The 17,516-nt window shown below is 38.9% G+C and overlaps 1 protein-coding gene across 19 annotated transcripts in view; it reads right to left on the bottom strand.

The window, feature by feature from the left end:
- Positions 1 to 860: 860 nt before the first annotated feature.
- The window catches only part of CAMK2D (calcium/calmodulin dependent protein kinase II delta), a gene marked incomplete at both ends in the record, with an annotated part of 339,011 nt that continues 322,355 nt past the window's right edge, over positions 861 to 17,516 (bottom strand). For 13 of the 19 annotated variants that reach the window (XM_080697513.1, XM_080697528.1, XM_080697516.1 and 10 more), the window contains 4 exons: positions 861 to 927; positions 2,553 to 2,781; positions 4,648 to 4,742; positions 11,403 to 11,478. In XM_080697513.1, coding sequence (XP_080553639.1) covers positions 861 to 927; positions 2,553 to 2,781; positions 4,648 to 4,742; positions 11,403 to 11,478 — 467 coding nt within the window. Of the gene's footprint in view, positions 928 to 2,548; positions 2,782 to 4,647; positions 4,743 to 11,402; positions 11,479 to 17,516 lie in introns of those variants that run through there. The other 6 variants (XM_080697514.1, XM_080697518.1, XM_080697522.1 and 3 more) reach the window with 1 other exon arrangement.

The following is a 17,516-nucleotide window of genomic DNA, read 5'->3' as shown; positions in this document are numbered from 1 at the left end:
AATATACATTTTAAGCATTCATATTTACTAGATAAACTTCATAAATTAGTATCATTTGGTTGAAACATACTCAGGGATCTTTTTCATTATTTTGAGACTCCTTGGGAAATCAAAATTTGAAGTCAATTCAAAAGTGAAACTATGATTATTCTTAATTCTTTCAAGTGCACACTGAGAGCACCTTTTCTTCAAAGCTTTGATAAGGCTGTTTTCTGAGTGGGAAAGTATTCAAGCACTATCACGTATCTGGACTCTAATCCAAGTTGAAGACAAACACCTTTAAAAATAGCACTGCAGGCATGAATTTAACTACAGGCAATCATTAGTTATTCTCTGGAATCACCCACTTGGCTTTGAGCTTCAGCCTGACTTCTACTTGTGGCCCATCCTCAAGGTCAAGTGCATTATGTTCAGTCAGGCAACCTGAGCCAACTGCTTATAGGAATTGTAACCTCTAGACAAACAGTAAGAACCAAAGGGTTCTAAAGCTTTATATAAACTAGTTGGAGTAACTTAAGAGTTGTCTGAATTGATCTAGGCGTAACCAACTTTTGGTGTGTCAACTCCAGGATTCTAAAATGGCACAATGCAAATACCGGGGGAAAAAAGTCTCAATTCTTACTACCTTTGAAATCAAGGGTTATGCTATACAATGGGGCTGAGCATTAGACTTAAGAGCTCATGCAAAATTGCTATGGATTTTCAGAGAGCTCATATGTATTCCACTGAATATAACGTAGAGCAAATATCCTCAAAGGGAAGAAAAACAGGCACGCAGCGTTTCAGTCATCAGCTCCAATCACAAAGCACGAGGAGCAGGAGGCTACTTACAAGACCCATATAGGAATGGTTTTCAGGCCTTAGATGTTTTGCCACAAAGAGGTGCCTCCTGAGAAGTTTTCTTTCCCATTTGGAATACAGGGTGGCCTATTAAGAGAAGCCCCATTTAAGCCACTTGGCATAAAAGGAAGTTTTCTTAAGTAGGCTCTATCCCATCCATACTTCAGGGAATTGCAGAAAACCCAACCCCTCCAGGCCCTACACAAATGTATTCCTACCTTACATTAATAGCAATTTGTGCTGTACCTCTTTGGGGTAAAAAACACACAAACACAAAAAAATGATGTCTTCATTATCTTACTTACAGTTCTTTTGTGTCAGCTATTGTTTTCAGAGTGAATTTTAACCTATTATTTTTAATTTTATTTATTTATTTTTGGTCGTTGTTGATCCATTTTATTTTAACAAATCCAACAGTGACAAGTTGCTAATAAAGCAATAAAGAAGGCATCTGAGAACCACTGTGGTGTCTTATAAAACGAAAGGATCAAGATGGAGTCTCTGGAGTGCGCTGGATGGCTGTTTGCACAAACCTGCCGCCCACTCCACCCCCTCGAGCGGTAACGGGTGACGCGGGTGATAGCATGTGGAACGAGGCCAGTGGTCAGCCAGCGTCGCCAGGCTGGCCTCCCTCCTAGTTCTCTCTCCCACTCTGCCGATGCCCCGTGTCCCAGCATTCCCCTTTCCTGGGATCAGAGCCCGTCTTCCTTACCACTGTACTCTACACATCAGCTAAAACGACACGCTTCCTTCGTGACATTCCTTTAGCTAGAACCATCCCCCCTTTGTTCTGTTCTTTTTTATTTACCCATCCAGGTCTCCCAGCACTACTTGTCAGTTAAGACCTTGTTTAAGATTGTCTTATAAACCAAGTACACCTCCAAGCACGTCTCAGCAGTTACCATGCAGTTATTCACTCTACTTTATCTGAGCTTGGCCACAAGCTTTATTGTATAGACTCCCTAAAGCTTCAGAAAGGAGTTGTTTTCTAAACTATGTCTTTTATCTTTCATTATATCTGGCACAGTTGATGCACCTTGGAGATGCACAATAAACATTTGTTAAATTAGTGACTGGAAGTTAATGAACATGTGAGTGGAGAGACGAGGACACACTGAAATGCTTTTATCTTGAGACAGGATCTCGCTAAGTTACTCTGGCTGGCCTCAAATGTTTTATCCTCCTGTCTCAGCCTCCCAGGTACTTGGATTACAGGGCTGTGCCACCACACCTGGTGACATTTGCTTTTTAAATGCCATTTAAAAAAATTTTCCCTCACGTTAGTGAGCCTATGGAAGTAATCTACACAGTGAGGCTCCCAATAGTACTCTGGCCATTTTAGAAGCTTTGCCCTATGCTTTCCTCCCACATTTCCATCCTCTGCTAACTGTGAACAGGAAGTCACAAATATTTTGCCTTGTTAAATGAATCTCCCTGGATTTAACCTACTGATAAATCAGCCCAATAGGGTAGACTGCAATTCCTATCTAAAACTGTCCTGTACTGCCTATGGCAAGTTCCAACCCACAGATGGCTGGTCTAAGTGATTTTTCCAGAGAATTACAGCTTATTCCCATGAAGGCCTTTATTTCCACCAATGTGATCAACCACGAGCATTATGCCACATATGCATGCTATTATCAATGAAAACAGGTAGAAGGAGCTGACCATGGGTGTATTAACAAGAAAGCCGATAGCCTGGAAATATTTACTTGATGGGTACTGTTGGTGACCCCGAGCGATGAAAATGAACATTCTGCCACTTTCCGTCCCGGCGGTGCCACACCCGGGTCTCTTCTGACTGCATGGTCTTTGGCATTCCACTGCCGTCCATGTACTGAGTGAGCCTGATATACGCGATGCAGGCTGCATCTTCCCCTACCAGGTGAACGTGAGGGTTCAGGATAATAGTGTGGATTGGTTTATTGCTTTTGGACAAAGCTGAAAGAGAACAACATACAAAAGCAATTAGTTTCTATGTAAAGTAAACCAAGCCCAGTAAATAACTTCACTTGGGGCCAAAGAATGGAATACTAATTAATAAATATTAATTAATTAGTCAATTAAATAAATTTGAACATTTATTTTCTGAGACTGGGAAGTATGTTTGATTAATTAATGCTGTCTAATGTATACAGGAGAAGAGAAAGGACAAAAGTAGGTACAGTCTTTTCTCTGATTCTCTTTAGAGGCAATTTGTATGCTACTGTGAAAATCAGGACTGGTTCTGGGAAAAAGCAAAAGGAGAGGTATGTATTTATAACAGGAAATGGTTGGAAAGAGAGGGCATAAAAGGAATACAGGAGGAGAAGCCTGGTCCAGGTGTCCGAGCACTGCTGTCTTCTCACTGCCTGCAGAGCGGAGGCAGGGTAACTTGCAGTGCTGTTTATTTTTGTCAGTTGTAAACATGGGATAAGGAACACATGTCGAGTATCAATCATGGAGGTGGCCATCTTCAGGAAGGACAGGCCATAGCATGAATTTATGTCTACATCTCCCTCCACGTAGTAGTTTATTTCATGATCATAGATTTGCTCTCATTTAGTTAAGACTTCAGTATGGCGTTTGCCACATGGTCTGGCTCTATCGTGCCATCTCTTTTGTGACTGAGTAGCCCTCACCAGGTTCCACCCTCTGCTGTCCTGATAGTAGCCACCTATTCTACTTAGTCACTAAGAGATGTGAGGCTTTAGTGGATGTTACTCACTGGTGGTATTTTTCTCTGAGAAGATGTTAACTGTTTTAGCTGTTATATGAACATGTTTCCCAGTCTCACAAATTTTTAAATTACTCAAAATACTATAGTCACATAAAAAATCCCATTATGAAGAATATGTATTTATGAAACATAATAAAGAATATTGGTATGCTGAGATAGGTTAAAATATTAAAGGCTTCATGAACTCTTAGTGATATGATGTTGATTTAGTGATATGATGTTATTATATCATATTAGTGATATCATATCAACATATCATATTATATTAGTGATATAATATTGATTGTGTGACATATTAGTGATATGATGTTGATTGTGTGTCAGATGGAAGAAATAATATAAAATACTGATAATCAGACCACTTGGAATACAGAGAATAGAATAACATTTACAAAGTTTTGTTCAAATGAATTTATCACATAATTCTTTTGGCTTGTTTACAAATGCATAGTGCATATAATAAAAGTAATTCATTTAGTACATCTTAACTAAAAATTTATGTCAAAGCAGACATTCTTATCATGACCGCAAGTGAGATTATTACTACAATTCTTCTTTAATTCAACAAGATATCCATGCAAAAAAACTGAATTCATTTCACACATTTTGTAAATATTATGTAACATTTAATGTTATATGAAAAAAAGATAAAGGGAATTTCTGGTTTACACTTTTCTTGATGACCTAAAGGAATTCTGCAAGAGAAATTGTCTTTTGTCATTTTCTCTGAAATGTGACTGTTTCATTTGAGATCACTAATATCCTTGTAATTTGAATGGAAATATTTGATTACTCATCTTTGTTTACCTTTTAGCTTGAAAATAAAAACCAAATATGATTGACAGTATTATTCTCTGTTAAATATTCTTGTGTGTTGTGGTTTCTTTTTTATTACATTAATAATTTTAAAATAACTTAAAATAATTCATTTTGTAACATCAATAAAAAACAAATAATGCCCGTTTGTAACATTATGTAATGTATATTATACATTCACTGGGACTTAAAAAGTTAAAGAATTTTCAGATTTGGGAGAAATTAAAAGAGATGATGGAAAAGGCACATTATTGAATTTAGAATATAAATACCATTTTCAAAGTAGAATCGGTGAAAGTCCATCCCTTCCACTAAATTACCCAAAGCTTCAGGCTCAAAAGCAGTAAGACCTGGGTCACAGATTTTCCTGTAGGAAGAAAAATAAGAAAAATAACTAATAAATAAACATGTTAATAGGCCTTGCTGTTTCATGTGCATACATTCTTATTTGTTATTCAATGAAGAAAAGAGTCTCTAAAAATCCCTAAAAATATAAAATTTCCATCATAAAACTGGCAAGGTAGACTGAGGAGTAGATTCCAAAAAGACATTTTTCAGAGAACTCCGAAGTGTTTTCAAATTTCTATTGTTTTATTTCTTTCTCCAATTTTTCAGTTAATGTAATATGATGATGATGATAATGATGATGATGATTTTGTGGTACTGGGGATTAAACCCAAAGGGCGTCCCTCTGGGCGTCCCCCCAGCCCTCGAAAAAAAATTATTTTGTGATTGTTTTGTGGTATTGAGGATGAAACTTAGGGGCATACTACCTCTGAATTATACCCCTAGCCCTATTTTATTTTGAAAAGGGGTCTCACATAATTTCAGAGGCCTTGCTAAATTTCTGAAAGTGGTATGGAACCTCCAATCCTCTTATCTCAGCCTGCCAAATATTGGGATTACTGGCGTGTGGTGCCACATGCTAAAATGTTCTCCAAGTCCTATAGTTCAAGACTAAGACATACTCTATGTCCTATAGAATTGTTTCTGGTTCTGAAGTTAAATACTTTTGAATAATTTTTGATGGTACATGCCTTCTATATTCCTGTTAAACACCTATAGTATGATTGATTTTATTTTTTTATTTTTTTTGGTGGTACTGGGGTTCCTGGAAGCCCTTCTACCACCGGGCTACACTCCCGGACCTATTTTTACATTTTTATTTGGAAACAGGGTCTCCTAAGCCAGCGCGTGCAGCTGGCTTCGAACCTGCGCGATCCTCCTGTCTCTGCCTCCCAAGCGCGGGGATTACAAGCGTGCGCCACCACGCCCAGCAGTATGATTGATTTTAAACAGGCATTGCATTACATACTTCCTGGCAATGTCTACACAACTTAACTGGTTTTCTGTTTAAATTTTATTTTACTTTCAAAAGAAAACTAAAAGGAAGTTTAAATGCACATAATACTTTCTTCCTCCTCCTCCTCCTCCTCCTCCTCCTCCTCCTCCTCCTCCTCCTCCTCTTCTTCTCTCCCTCTCTCCCTCCCTCCCTCCTCTCCCCTCTCCTCTCCTCTCTTTTCTCTCCCCCTTCCCCTTCTCCCTCCCTCCCTCCCTCCCCCCCCCCCTCTCTCTCTCTCTCTCTCTCCCTCTCCCTCTCCCTCTCTCTCTCCTGAGTATTGAACCCAGGGGCTCTACCACTAAGCATATACTTAGCCCTTTTTATTTTTGATCAGGGTTTTACTAAGTTAATATATGTTGACCTTAAACTTGCTATTCTCCTGTTTCAGTTTCCCAGGCACTAGGATTACAGGAAGGCACCATGGCCCCAGCTAATTTTCTTTTTTAATTCTAGAACCAATTCAGCAAAAATTCATACAACTTTAAATATTCAGAGAAGCCAATGAGCTTTCTTTGGAGAATTTTATTTATTCAGTACAGAATTGTTAAGTACTATGTAGTGGATATTCTTAGAAGCAAGCAATTATAATATAATAATTAATACCAGAAAAAAGTTAATGTAAAGTGTTTAAAAAGCAGCTTACATATAGACAAGAGGATAGGAATTATTTAAGAGAGAAAGAAAACTTGACCTGGGTTTTAAGAATAAGTAGGTGTTTTCTAGGTATGTGGAAGTTGGTGGGCAGGAGGAGGGCAGCAAAAGTCATGGTACACTACTGAGAAAATGCCCAGCATGTTGGGGATAGGATGGTTGGATATGGTAGCACTGGGCCATGGCTATGTAGTAAGGGCCACGGACACAGCAGGGCCTTTGGCCTATGGTAATCAGGGTATGGCCTATGGTAATCAGGGTAATCCTTTGGCCTATGGTAATCAGGGTATGTTTCTTGGAGAAGGTGACAAAAATCTGGATTTGGAAATTAGTGGGAATCCACATGGGAGATACAGAAAGTACAAATTGAAGAATTTGGGCTTGTTTATGAATTTTCCCCAAAGAGCAATACAGTGGATGGGGCTTTGTTTAATTTTATGTGGAATTCCCTGTTAAAGAGGCAAAATTTCATAACTGCTCATTAGAAAAACAAATTTCTCAAAAGTTGAACTTACTTTTTCTTCAAAGTGCAGGATTGTTCATAAAATATGGAACTGGAGATACATTAAAGACTACTTTTAAAGTAGGAGATCACAGCAGTTACCCTGTCTGTAAGGAAGGCCTGAGAGGAGGGGTTAGGGTGAAGTTTTCACCATACACTGTCTGCTGGGCAGGGATTTTTGAGCTCCAGTTAAATACACACAATCTCTATTAAGAATAATGTTCCTCAGCCTCAGCTACTTAGTGAGGTCCTCTGCAACTTAGTGAGTCCCTGTTTCAAAATAAATAATAAAAAATAGGGCTAAAGGTATAGCTTGGAGGAAGAATGCCCCTGGGTTCAATCTCTAGTACCGGAAAAAAAAAAAGTAATATTCCTATGGTAACAAGAATTTACTTTGCCAGGGGCTGTTATTTCCTCTGTAAATATGAATTTTGGTTGTATCAATGAAACAAAATTCTTAGTACATCAGCTCTAAGATCAGGTAGGAATCACTGTGGTATGATGAATCTTTTTATCCAAACTTCAAAAGAGTTAATATGTTCACATACCTGTTAATCTATTCTATCTATCAACCATCATAACAGACTTTGGATTAATAAAGATTCACAAAGCAGTCATCTGACATGTGCTGTGATTATGTGCTCATTGAGCCAGCTGACAGAGATACATCACTATATTCTACCATCCAAATCTGCCAAATGGAAGTGCTATTGGATTATCTCTGGGCATGAAAGTACAAAACTGAGGTCAAAGGCCTCTAAAGGCAAAAGAATTAGTGAAATAATGTGATCCCCAGGTATTTGTTATTTAATATATTCTACACTGTCTGAAAACAGTAAATATTCCACTTTTGCCTGAGTCCAAGGGTCCCTTATATCCCAGAACAAAAATAATAGCAAATCACAATTTTTACCATTTATCAGGTAAATATCAGTACAAAAGTAAATATTTTTATTCTTTGGAGAATCAGATAGAAATAACAGCAAAAGTTCATAACAGTAAAATAAAAAAAAAGAAGGTTCTGTGGCATAGAATTATAATCAGTGTTTAATGGAGAATTGTCTTTGACAACAAAAATGGAGAACAAATAGTTCTTCTAAACTCTCTTACCATTTCTTTTATTTCAAGTATACTTTATTAAGTCATGTTAAATAATTGATACACATATATATGCATGTATAAACATGTGTTTTTATATATATGCACACGTTTAATTTGTAAGATTCAGTTCATGGATTTACTTTAGTTCTTTCATCTAGTTGCTCTTCCAGAGTTTATATTTGACTATTGTTATATTTTGGGTCTTGAATGTCCCTCAAAGACTCACATGTTAAGGCTTAGGCCCAGGCCATGGTACTTTTGGGATGAGGTGGAACTGTTATTAGTTGTGTCCTGAGCCGGGTGGTGTCCATAGTTGTAAAGCATTTGGGAGGCTGAGACCAGAGGATCGCAGTTTGCGGACAGCCTCAGCTACTTAGTGAGGCCCTCTGCAACTTAGTGAGATCCTGTTTCAAAGTAAAGAATAAAAAATAGGGCAGGGGGTGTAGCCCGAAGGTTGAATGCCCCTTGGTTCCATCCCCAGTACCAAAAAAAAAAAAAAAAAAAAAAAAGAAGTTGTGTCCCGGTGGATATCAGGTCACTGGAGCATGCCCTTAACAGATATGGGATCCCCAGCACTACCTCCTCTCCTTTGCTTCCTCGCCGCACTGAGGTAAATGGGGTACTGTGTTGCTACAAGCATCAGGGCCATATGGTTATAGACAGAAATCTCTGAAACCATGAGCCAAAATAAACCTTTCCTCTTTTTAGGTTGACTTTTTCAGGTTTTTTTGTTCCAATAATAGAAAAGCTAATATAACTGTTTGTAACTAATGAGAAAAGTAATACCTGCTAATTTAAATTTTGGAAAGAATACGAAAGAGACAAGTAAAACTCCACATATATTTTACATCTTTATTTTTTACAACTAATTTGCCATATTTCCTTTCATGTTTAATTTTTTTTCTTATGTTGTTAGGATTATTATGTATACACTTTTATTTCCTGCTTTTTTATCAGCAAAAACATCACACATATCTTGCCAGATTACTAAAAACTTTACATGAACATCGATTATATTAAAGGCAACAAAGATTACATAATGGCTACTGTAATGTTGAACATATATGTTCATGAACATATATTATTTCTATTTTTTACTGTTATAAATATTGCTTCAAAATATATACATGTCTTTGTTCATAAATTTTAGACCATGTTTTAGATTCAAAGTCAATGTTGTGTTATAGTTTATAAGCAGTATTCTAGGATTAAACCTTTATGAAAATATTTCAGTATATGAGAACTAACTCTCTCCTTTACCACCACCAGTGGTAAAGTAAAACTGAAAATTTGTGTCCTGGTGGACATCAGGTGACTGGAGGTCATTGTTTATGCTCCAGTCCACTGTGTATGAATGTGATTGTTATACCATAGCATATGCCATCTGGCTGTAGGTAGAGTTTTTATCCCTTCTCACCTTATAAAGTACGTTTTCACTCAAGTTTGCACATATTTAGTGGGCATGCTTTTATTTGTTTACTTGCCATTTAAATTTCCTTTTCTAAGTTAGTTCATGTCTTTTGCCTATTTTTCTACTTTTTGATTCTATCCATTTAATATAAAAATTAACTTTATATATCTTGTAAACACTTTTGTAATTTTAGTATTTGTCTCTTTGACTCCTTATCGGACACATGCTTTATCTATTTAGGTAGACTAAGAAATTTGTCTTCTCATTTGTGATTACTTTCTCTGTGTTTTAACATGGAAAGATCTTTGTAACTAGAAATCAGAGTTAATTATTTTTTGCACTTAACTCTCACTAAAGTAAACTCACTTCATTGTATGGAGTAAGAAGACTTAGAAAGATGTTTTATCAGCTTAAGCTAAGGCAATTAAATATCTTATTGACTCATACTTTGTGCAATAAGCCTTTGTTATGGTTATAGAATGTCCCCTGAAGAGTCATATATTAATCAGAGTTGATGTAACTGAGTCTTGAGTTTGGTAGTCTCATCAATGGATAATTCTACTGGGATGGATTTACTGGATGAAAACCTGGGCAGGTGGGATGTGGTTGGAGGAGGTGGGCCCCTGGGGGTGTGGTCTTGGCTATTACATATGGCTTCTCCTCCCCTTGCTCTCTCTCTCTCTCTCTAGTTTCCTGCCACCATGCTCTGACATGGACAGAACTAAAAAAACATGAGCAAATTATAGCCAGGTATGGTGGCGCATGCTTAAAATCCCAGCATTTGGGAGGCTGACACAGAAGATCATGGTTTGCAGATAGCCTCAGCTACTTAGTGAGGCCCTTTGCAACTCAGTGAGACCCTGTTTCAAAAATAAAGAATAAAAAAAAAAAAAACAGAGCTAGGAGTCTAGCACAGAGGTAGAATGTCCTTGGGTTCCACCCCTAGTACTGCAAAAAAAAAAAAAAAAAGTGAGCAAACAAATCTTCCTTCCTCTATGTTATATGGTCAGTTTCTTTCTTTTTTCGTGTGTTACTGGGGTTCCTGGAGGCCCTTCTATCTCCAGGCTACACTCCCAGGCCTATTCTTCATATTTTTTTTAAAATTTGGAAACAGGGTCTCTTAAACCAGCGCGGCTGGCTCTGAACCTGCGCGATCCTCCTGTCTCTGCCTCCCAAGCGCGGGGATTACAAGCGTGCGCCACCATGCCCAGCCTGGTCAGTTTCTCTGGATTACAGCAGTGAAGATGGTGACTAAGAAAACTCTCATGCCCTGTTTTAATTTAATGCGTTATTCTTACTTGAGCAAAGTATAATTTTCTTTATATAACCTATGACGACTTAGTACTTAGTTTTTTATAGCCTTAACTAAGTGTCAGAATATCTTCTTCAAATAAACATATATATATTTTGGCACTGCAGACTGAACATGTGGGATATTCTACCTCTTAGCCATCCCCCAACCCTAACTTATTTTTAGTTTGAAATGGGGCTTTACTAAATTGCTGAGGGCCTCCCTAAGTCACCGAGGCTGGCTTGGAACCTGCAACCCTCCTGTCTCAGCCTCCCAAGTTCAAATACAACTTGAAAGAGTTGAGCTGAGCTGAGCTGGTTGAACAGGGAGGAGGCCAACTGAAGTAGCCCCTGATCTCTTTCTCTGTCCCTGCTCCTCTGCAGAATAAGAAAAAATATTTCTTAACCAAAATTGCACTTATTCTGTAATTTCCTGTTTTTCCCCAAATGAATTGTCTGTATGAAGCCCTTTGCTACTATGGTCCTGTAGCTGGTTACACATCTGCATATTAACAAAGAAATACCCGCTCCTTTGGTCATCTTTCTCTGAAATCTTCAGTATATTTATTTGCTCCTGAGGGTCTTTTATCATTTACATGAAATAAAACTGTTGTTTCCATATCCTATTAGGGGCAAAATATACATGACTTCATATATGTAGATGATTGTATTCATATAGAGAGTATTTTTGCCATATGTATGAAAATACAATAAATGTGCCTGTACTCACGTGTAAGCTTCAAAGTCCCCGTTGTTGATAGCTTCAATCAGTTGTTCAGTGACTTTGATAATCTCTTGCTTTCGTGCTAAAGTCAAAGACATACAAGAGTCATAAATGTTACTCTAAAAATATTGCTATTTTCTTTAAACAGAGTATTACCACTTATGACACACCCCTTACAGAATCAAGTGTGAGGTTCCTTTCTCTACCATTTTGTTGCTCCAAGTGCACAGGTCAGACCCTCTCCTGGAAGCTGTGAGAGACACTGAGTGTGTGGCCTCATCACAGACCTATAGGCACACAATCTTAGTGTGTGCGTGTGTGTGTCCCTGGGGATGGAACCCAGGAGCATTCTACCTCTGACCTGCACCCCCAGCCTTATTTTATTTATTTTCAAACAGGGTCTCACTAAGTTGCTGAGGGACTTGCTAAATTTCTGGGACTGGTGTAAACCTGGGATCCTCCTGTATCAGCCTCCCAAATAGTGGGGTTACAAGCGTGCACCGCTATGGCTAGAATCTGCACTTTAATCTCCAGGGCATATTCACCTTTGGGAGGCTCCACTACATCTCATTTGTTAGAAAGCAATAGTCAGCCGGGAGTGGTGGCGCACACCTGTAATTCCCGGGCTTGGGAGGCTGAGACAGGAGGATCGCATAGGTTCCAGCCATGCTAGCTTAAGAGACCCTGTTTCCAAATACAAAGTATAAAATAGGTCTGGGAGTGTAGCCTGGAGGTAGAAGGGCTTCCAGGAACCCCAGTACCACAAAAAAAAAAAAAACAAACAAAAAAACCCCACAAACAAACAAAAAACAACACACACACACACACACACACACACACACACACACACACACACAAACAAACAAAAAAACAAGAGAGCAATAGTCACCCAGAAGGTCAAATTAGTTTGCTTTTCTCCACTTGATGGGATTTACATTGTTCTCTTTACCATTAACAAATGTATTTATAAAAAAGTTAATACTAAGGAGTACCTCTCTAAGAATATATACTTATCTTCAGAGTAAAGATATCTTGCATTGAGACATTACTCTTTAAGTGACTATTTGTATTTTCTTACTCTTTAGCTTAACCAACCTTACTAAAGAGGATGCTGATGCTGACTGGCCTTATATTTATAGGTAAATGAACTTCAATAAATTCTGTTAATTAGAAAAGATACAGATGAATCAATATAATGATATAAAGAGATAAGCAATGTTACCCCGGAGAGCTATCAAACCCAACACCAAACATGATTTGTTTCTACAAATTTAACAATTGGTAAAATTCTTAATAGTTGGTTTGGATAAAATCTCACCTACACAGTAAATTCTTTTTAAATTACATCTGCTTCTTCAAGTGATCTTTCTTGTTTTTGTCATTAGTGCCTGCATAATCTATTTGGCAAGTATGCATATGCCAAAACTGTGTTTAGTGAGAACTTGTTTCCAAATAAAAGAATCAAATATGGCTTGGGCTGTAACTCAGAAGCAGAGTACCCCTAGGTTCAATCCCCAGTACCACACACATAGACAGTACCACACACATATACAGTAATAGACTATCTTAAAACATATAATCATCATATTTGTCCACAAAATGGTTACATGTATATCACCACATATATTAGAATTTATGCTTAGTTACATAATTTCCTTTCCATTTCTAAAACATAAGGTAACAGACTTTCTTAGTTCCTATACATATCCAAAATATTGCTTTTGTACATTTGCTTGGTGACTACCAATAATATATCAATTCTCAAAATGTACTGACAAATGAAGTAGACAGGGATAATTCTGTGACAGGGATGCTGACAATGACACATTCTAACTCAATTTAGTTAGGTGATAGGTGATTCATCTGTCCTTGGCCTTAAAAGTATAAGATTTGGCAAAAGCTTATGACAGCTGACCTGATCCTGAAAGCACATCAGTAAGGAGGAACTCAGAAAACAAGTCTACAAAAATGTGGCTACTAGATCATCTTCCTCATTTTAAACTAACAGATTTTTTTTAGTATGCTATATGGTTGATTGAAAAACTACAGTTTGAAAACAATATCAATCTTTTAAAACTAACTGGAAAGAAAGAAGGAAGGAAAGAAGGAAGGAAGGAAAAAAGAAAGAAGGAAAGGAAGGAAGGAAGGAAGGAAGCAAGGAAGGAAGGAAGGAAGGAAGGAAGGAAGGAAGGAAGGAAACACATGATGCCATTGGTGGGCTTTCATCAGGCTAAGACTGAACAGAATATGAAAAGCTTAGGAGCTCTTCCTGAAGTTTCCAAAACTCTCCATATTTGCTCCTATAAGCACAGTGAGGGATGGGGAACAGCTGTGTGTGGCCATCTCTCACTTTCTGAACCACTGTGTGAATATTCCTTAGCTCTGAACTATTTTTCTTGCCACAACTGGCTCCAGATTTGCCCTGCATTTCTGTCTTCTCTCTTGGTTCTGAAGCTCAGAAACAATGGTGCTCCAGCTGGCACAGCCGCAAATGGGAATTAGCCCAGGCACTTCAGTGTGGCTTCGTCCTAAGAGCAATGTGACTCTCTTGGCTTAGCAGGGCCTGGAATCAGGAATCTTGAGAGAGCTCATTTCCCTGGGGCAAAGGTGCTGGTGTGAGTCACAGGCAGGCGGCACATGACAGCTGACTCTTTAAAGAAAAGCAGAAGGCTGGAAATGAATCATTTGTGTAGCACAGGCAGCTTGTGGCTGGAACTATGGCCACAAGCCCAGCTCTGCCCTAGGGGAAGAGGGAAGGTTGGTGCTCCCTTTCCTCTCCTCTGCAGGGAGGTTAAGGAACAGTCACTGGGCCAGCTGCCTGGAAAGCTGTGCTCTGAGGGGAGTTGACTCTCATCTGGCCTCCCCTCTCCCTGAATATAAGTAATGACCATTCTAGAAGTCAGAGTGGGAAGAGCTTGGGGTGTGTCAGTGTCTACACCAAGATGAGGGTGTGGGCCACTAAGGCATTCCCTGGGTATCAAATGCTTCTCCACCCCATAGCTGGCCACTTAATCACCCAAGCTCATTACCCACTAGTGCTATTTCTAGAATTAAAGTGCTCAGCCCATATTCACAAGTCCCAAAGTAGTTTTTTTTTTGTTGTTGTTTTTTGTTTTTCTTTTGGTGGGGAGTCGGTCCAGGCTGGGGAAAGGGGAGAACAAAAAGCAAGTGGTGGGAAGAATGTTCCAGATTCTGAGTGCAGTTACTATCCATACGAATATTCAAAAAAACTAGGTAGAGTTTCCCATTCAAGTTCATATCTTGGGGTTGATTTAGTTCTAGGCCTGGCAGAGTAAAACAAGGATATGAATGGTCCCAGTGTTTGATAAAACAAGCTCATAACCCAGAGTAACTATATAATAAAAACACTTAGTATTTTTGGGGGGAATTAGGGACTGAACCCAGGGCCTCACCCCAAGATCCATCTCCAGCCCCAATTAGATTTCAACATTTCTTCAAGTAGAAGATCTGATTAGCATCACCTGATGCAGACACACGCCGGCCTCTTTGTTTAACAGATAAGCATGGAGATGGGGCACTGCTCACAGGCCTGAGGTGCTCTCTCTTTCCAGTCCTCCCAGAACTCACTCCTTTCGCCCTGCTCTCTTTTTGTTACTGTGGCCTTCTACAGGCTAGGCCAGCACTCTACCAGTAGCTACATCATACTTCTCACTCTCTTTTGCCATGTTACCTTTCTCTACCTGGACCTTAAATGTTGCCATTTCTTTTACTTATTTATTATTAATTTTTAAATATACTTTTATTGGTGCATTGTAATCATGTCATAATGAAGTACAGACTGACAGGGACACACATGCACGCAGAGCTTCTGAGCTTCACCCCCACTGCTCCCCTTCCCTGTACATGATATTAAGATTGGCACTGATTTCATTTCAAGATAAGAAATAAAAAAATAGGGCCGGAGGTGTGAATGCCCCTGGGTTCCATTCCAAGTGCCGCAAAGAACAAAAAAGAAATATATTGTAACAAATAATTTAATAGAAGAAATAGAATTTCAAAAACTGTATAATAAAGAATGAACCACCAAATCAAACCCTTTCATCATCTATTTCCTGCTCATCTCCCAGGATCCATTCAAAGGCTGTTTTACTTTATTCTCTCTGTTGCCACTCAAGTTGCCCTTTCCCAGCAATTCAAAATGGCTATGCTTCCTGTCTTACCAGCTCTGCAAATATGCTGTCCTGTCTTTCTGAAAAACTACCCCCTATGACTGCTTCTAACTTAAAAAAATCAGATTTCAATTCAATTGCTACTTCTTCAAAAAGTATTTCTTCATGTTTATGGTCAGGTCCCTCCCTAGTATGTTATAAATTCACACATTTCTTACATCTGCTTTTACAAAGCACTTAGTATGTTTGTCCTTATAGTTTATTGTGTATATTTGATTACTCAATTTTCTCTGCTACTTTGAGAGGGGCGAGTACTGCATCACTGCAATGCCCAAAACAAACACCATGCACAGTGTAGAAGGAACGTTTAATGAATAGTTAAATGTATATGGGGTCCAGAACAAACTCAGTTGATTTCTTTTTTTTTTTTTTTTTTTTTTTGGTGGTACTGGGGTTCCTGGAAGCCCTTCTACCTCGGGGCTACACTCCCAGACCTGTTTTTACATTTTTTTTAAAATTTGGAAACAGGGTCTCCTAAACCAGCGCATGCGCGGCTGGCTTCGAACCTGCGCAATCCTCCCGTCTCTGCCTCCCAAGCGCGGGGATTACAAGCGTGTGCCACCACGCCCGGCTCAGTTGATTTCTAATTCCCAATTCCATAGCCTGTATTATTCAGTGATGGTCAGATGGCCTTTGAAAATATATAAAGCTGGGGCTGGGGTTATAGCTCAGAGGTAGAACATGTCTTAGCATGCACTAGGCCCTGGGTTCAATCCTCAGTAGCAAAAATAGATCAATATATTATATATAAATACACGTGTGTGTATGCATGTATGCATAATTGATAAATGGAAATAGCTTACATAAAGCAGCATGACGCTGTTGATTGGGAATGGAGTAAAATTCTTTTTTCACTTAAACTGATCAAACTCCTTTTACTTTCCGACTTCCTCATTTTAACTAATGGAATCACAATTTACTATTCTCTCAGGTAAAACCTTGGGTCTTTTTTTTTGTTGTTGTTTTTTTGGACTCTGCTCTTCCTCTGTTCCAGTATGCGCTCATGCATGAACCACTACGGTTCTTTGACACAATGCTTCCCAGTGTACATTCTCAGCCTGTTCATGATTTCATTTGCTTGCCCTTGGCAGGCTGATTTTTTCCTTTGACTTTGACCACATCCTAAGACTGCCAAATCTCTATCACTGGGATCTTCAGTCTTCCCAGGCTCCACTTTCCTCTTTCTAACTGCATTGTAAACGTGTCCAGTGGGCTTGGCATTTCAGGCCCAGTATGTCTTCCTCATAAAACCTCTTGCTTCACTTCTTGGACAGTGGCATGAAGTCTACTTGTTAAAGATGAGCAGGGCAGGGAAAGAAATGGGACACAGGATCCAGCCAGCCCTCCTGAGAAGAGATGAAATTCACTGCACAGCTGTAATTGTGATTTCAGATACTGCCAGGCTTGGCAGAGTTTCATTTATGGACCTGCCAGAATGTTTCCAACATCCTAAAAACAGGGCAGGTGCTTTGCCCTATCCCCAGAAAACAGTTCTCTCTCCCAAATGTACATGTATGTTGGGGATGGTTCCATACTGAATAGAGCTCCACATGTGGCAGACACCCAACTAGATCCATCAAGAAAAAGACGGTCCAGGGCCTTTCTCTGGAATGTAAACCTTTATCATGGTTTTCTCTTAAACTGTACCCCACCTCCTTAATTAACCCTCACATTCCATTTTTTGTGCTTTCTGTCTGAAATCTTTCTCTCAAGTAGCAAGAACAAGGAAGAGAGATCACCACCCTTTAACATACTCAGTTGCCCAAACTTTGGTGCTGTTTCTTCTTTCAATTCAGTTGATTACTAGCTCCTGCTCACTTTTCCAAATCTTCTTCATAGACATTTCTTCCTGCAAGGCTCACTGCCACTGCTTTGATTCAGGCTCTCAGAAGTTCCCAGGCCTTCTGCTGCAAGGTCTACTAGAACATCA

Source organism: Muscardinus avellanarius, assembly GCF_963383645.1.
Source record: "Muscardinus avellanarius genome assembly, chromosome: 6".
Taxonomy (NCBI): Eukaryota; Metazoa; Chordata; class Mammalia; order Rodentia; family Gliridae; genus Muscardinus; species Muscardinus avellanarius.
Note: the sequence above shows the minus strand (reverse complement) of the source record. Positions and strands in the feature narration are given on the sequence as shown.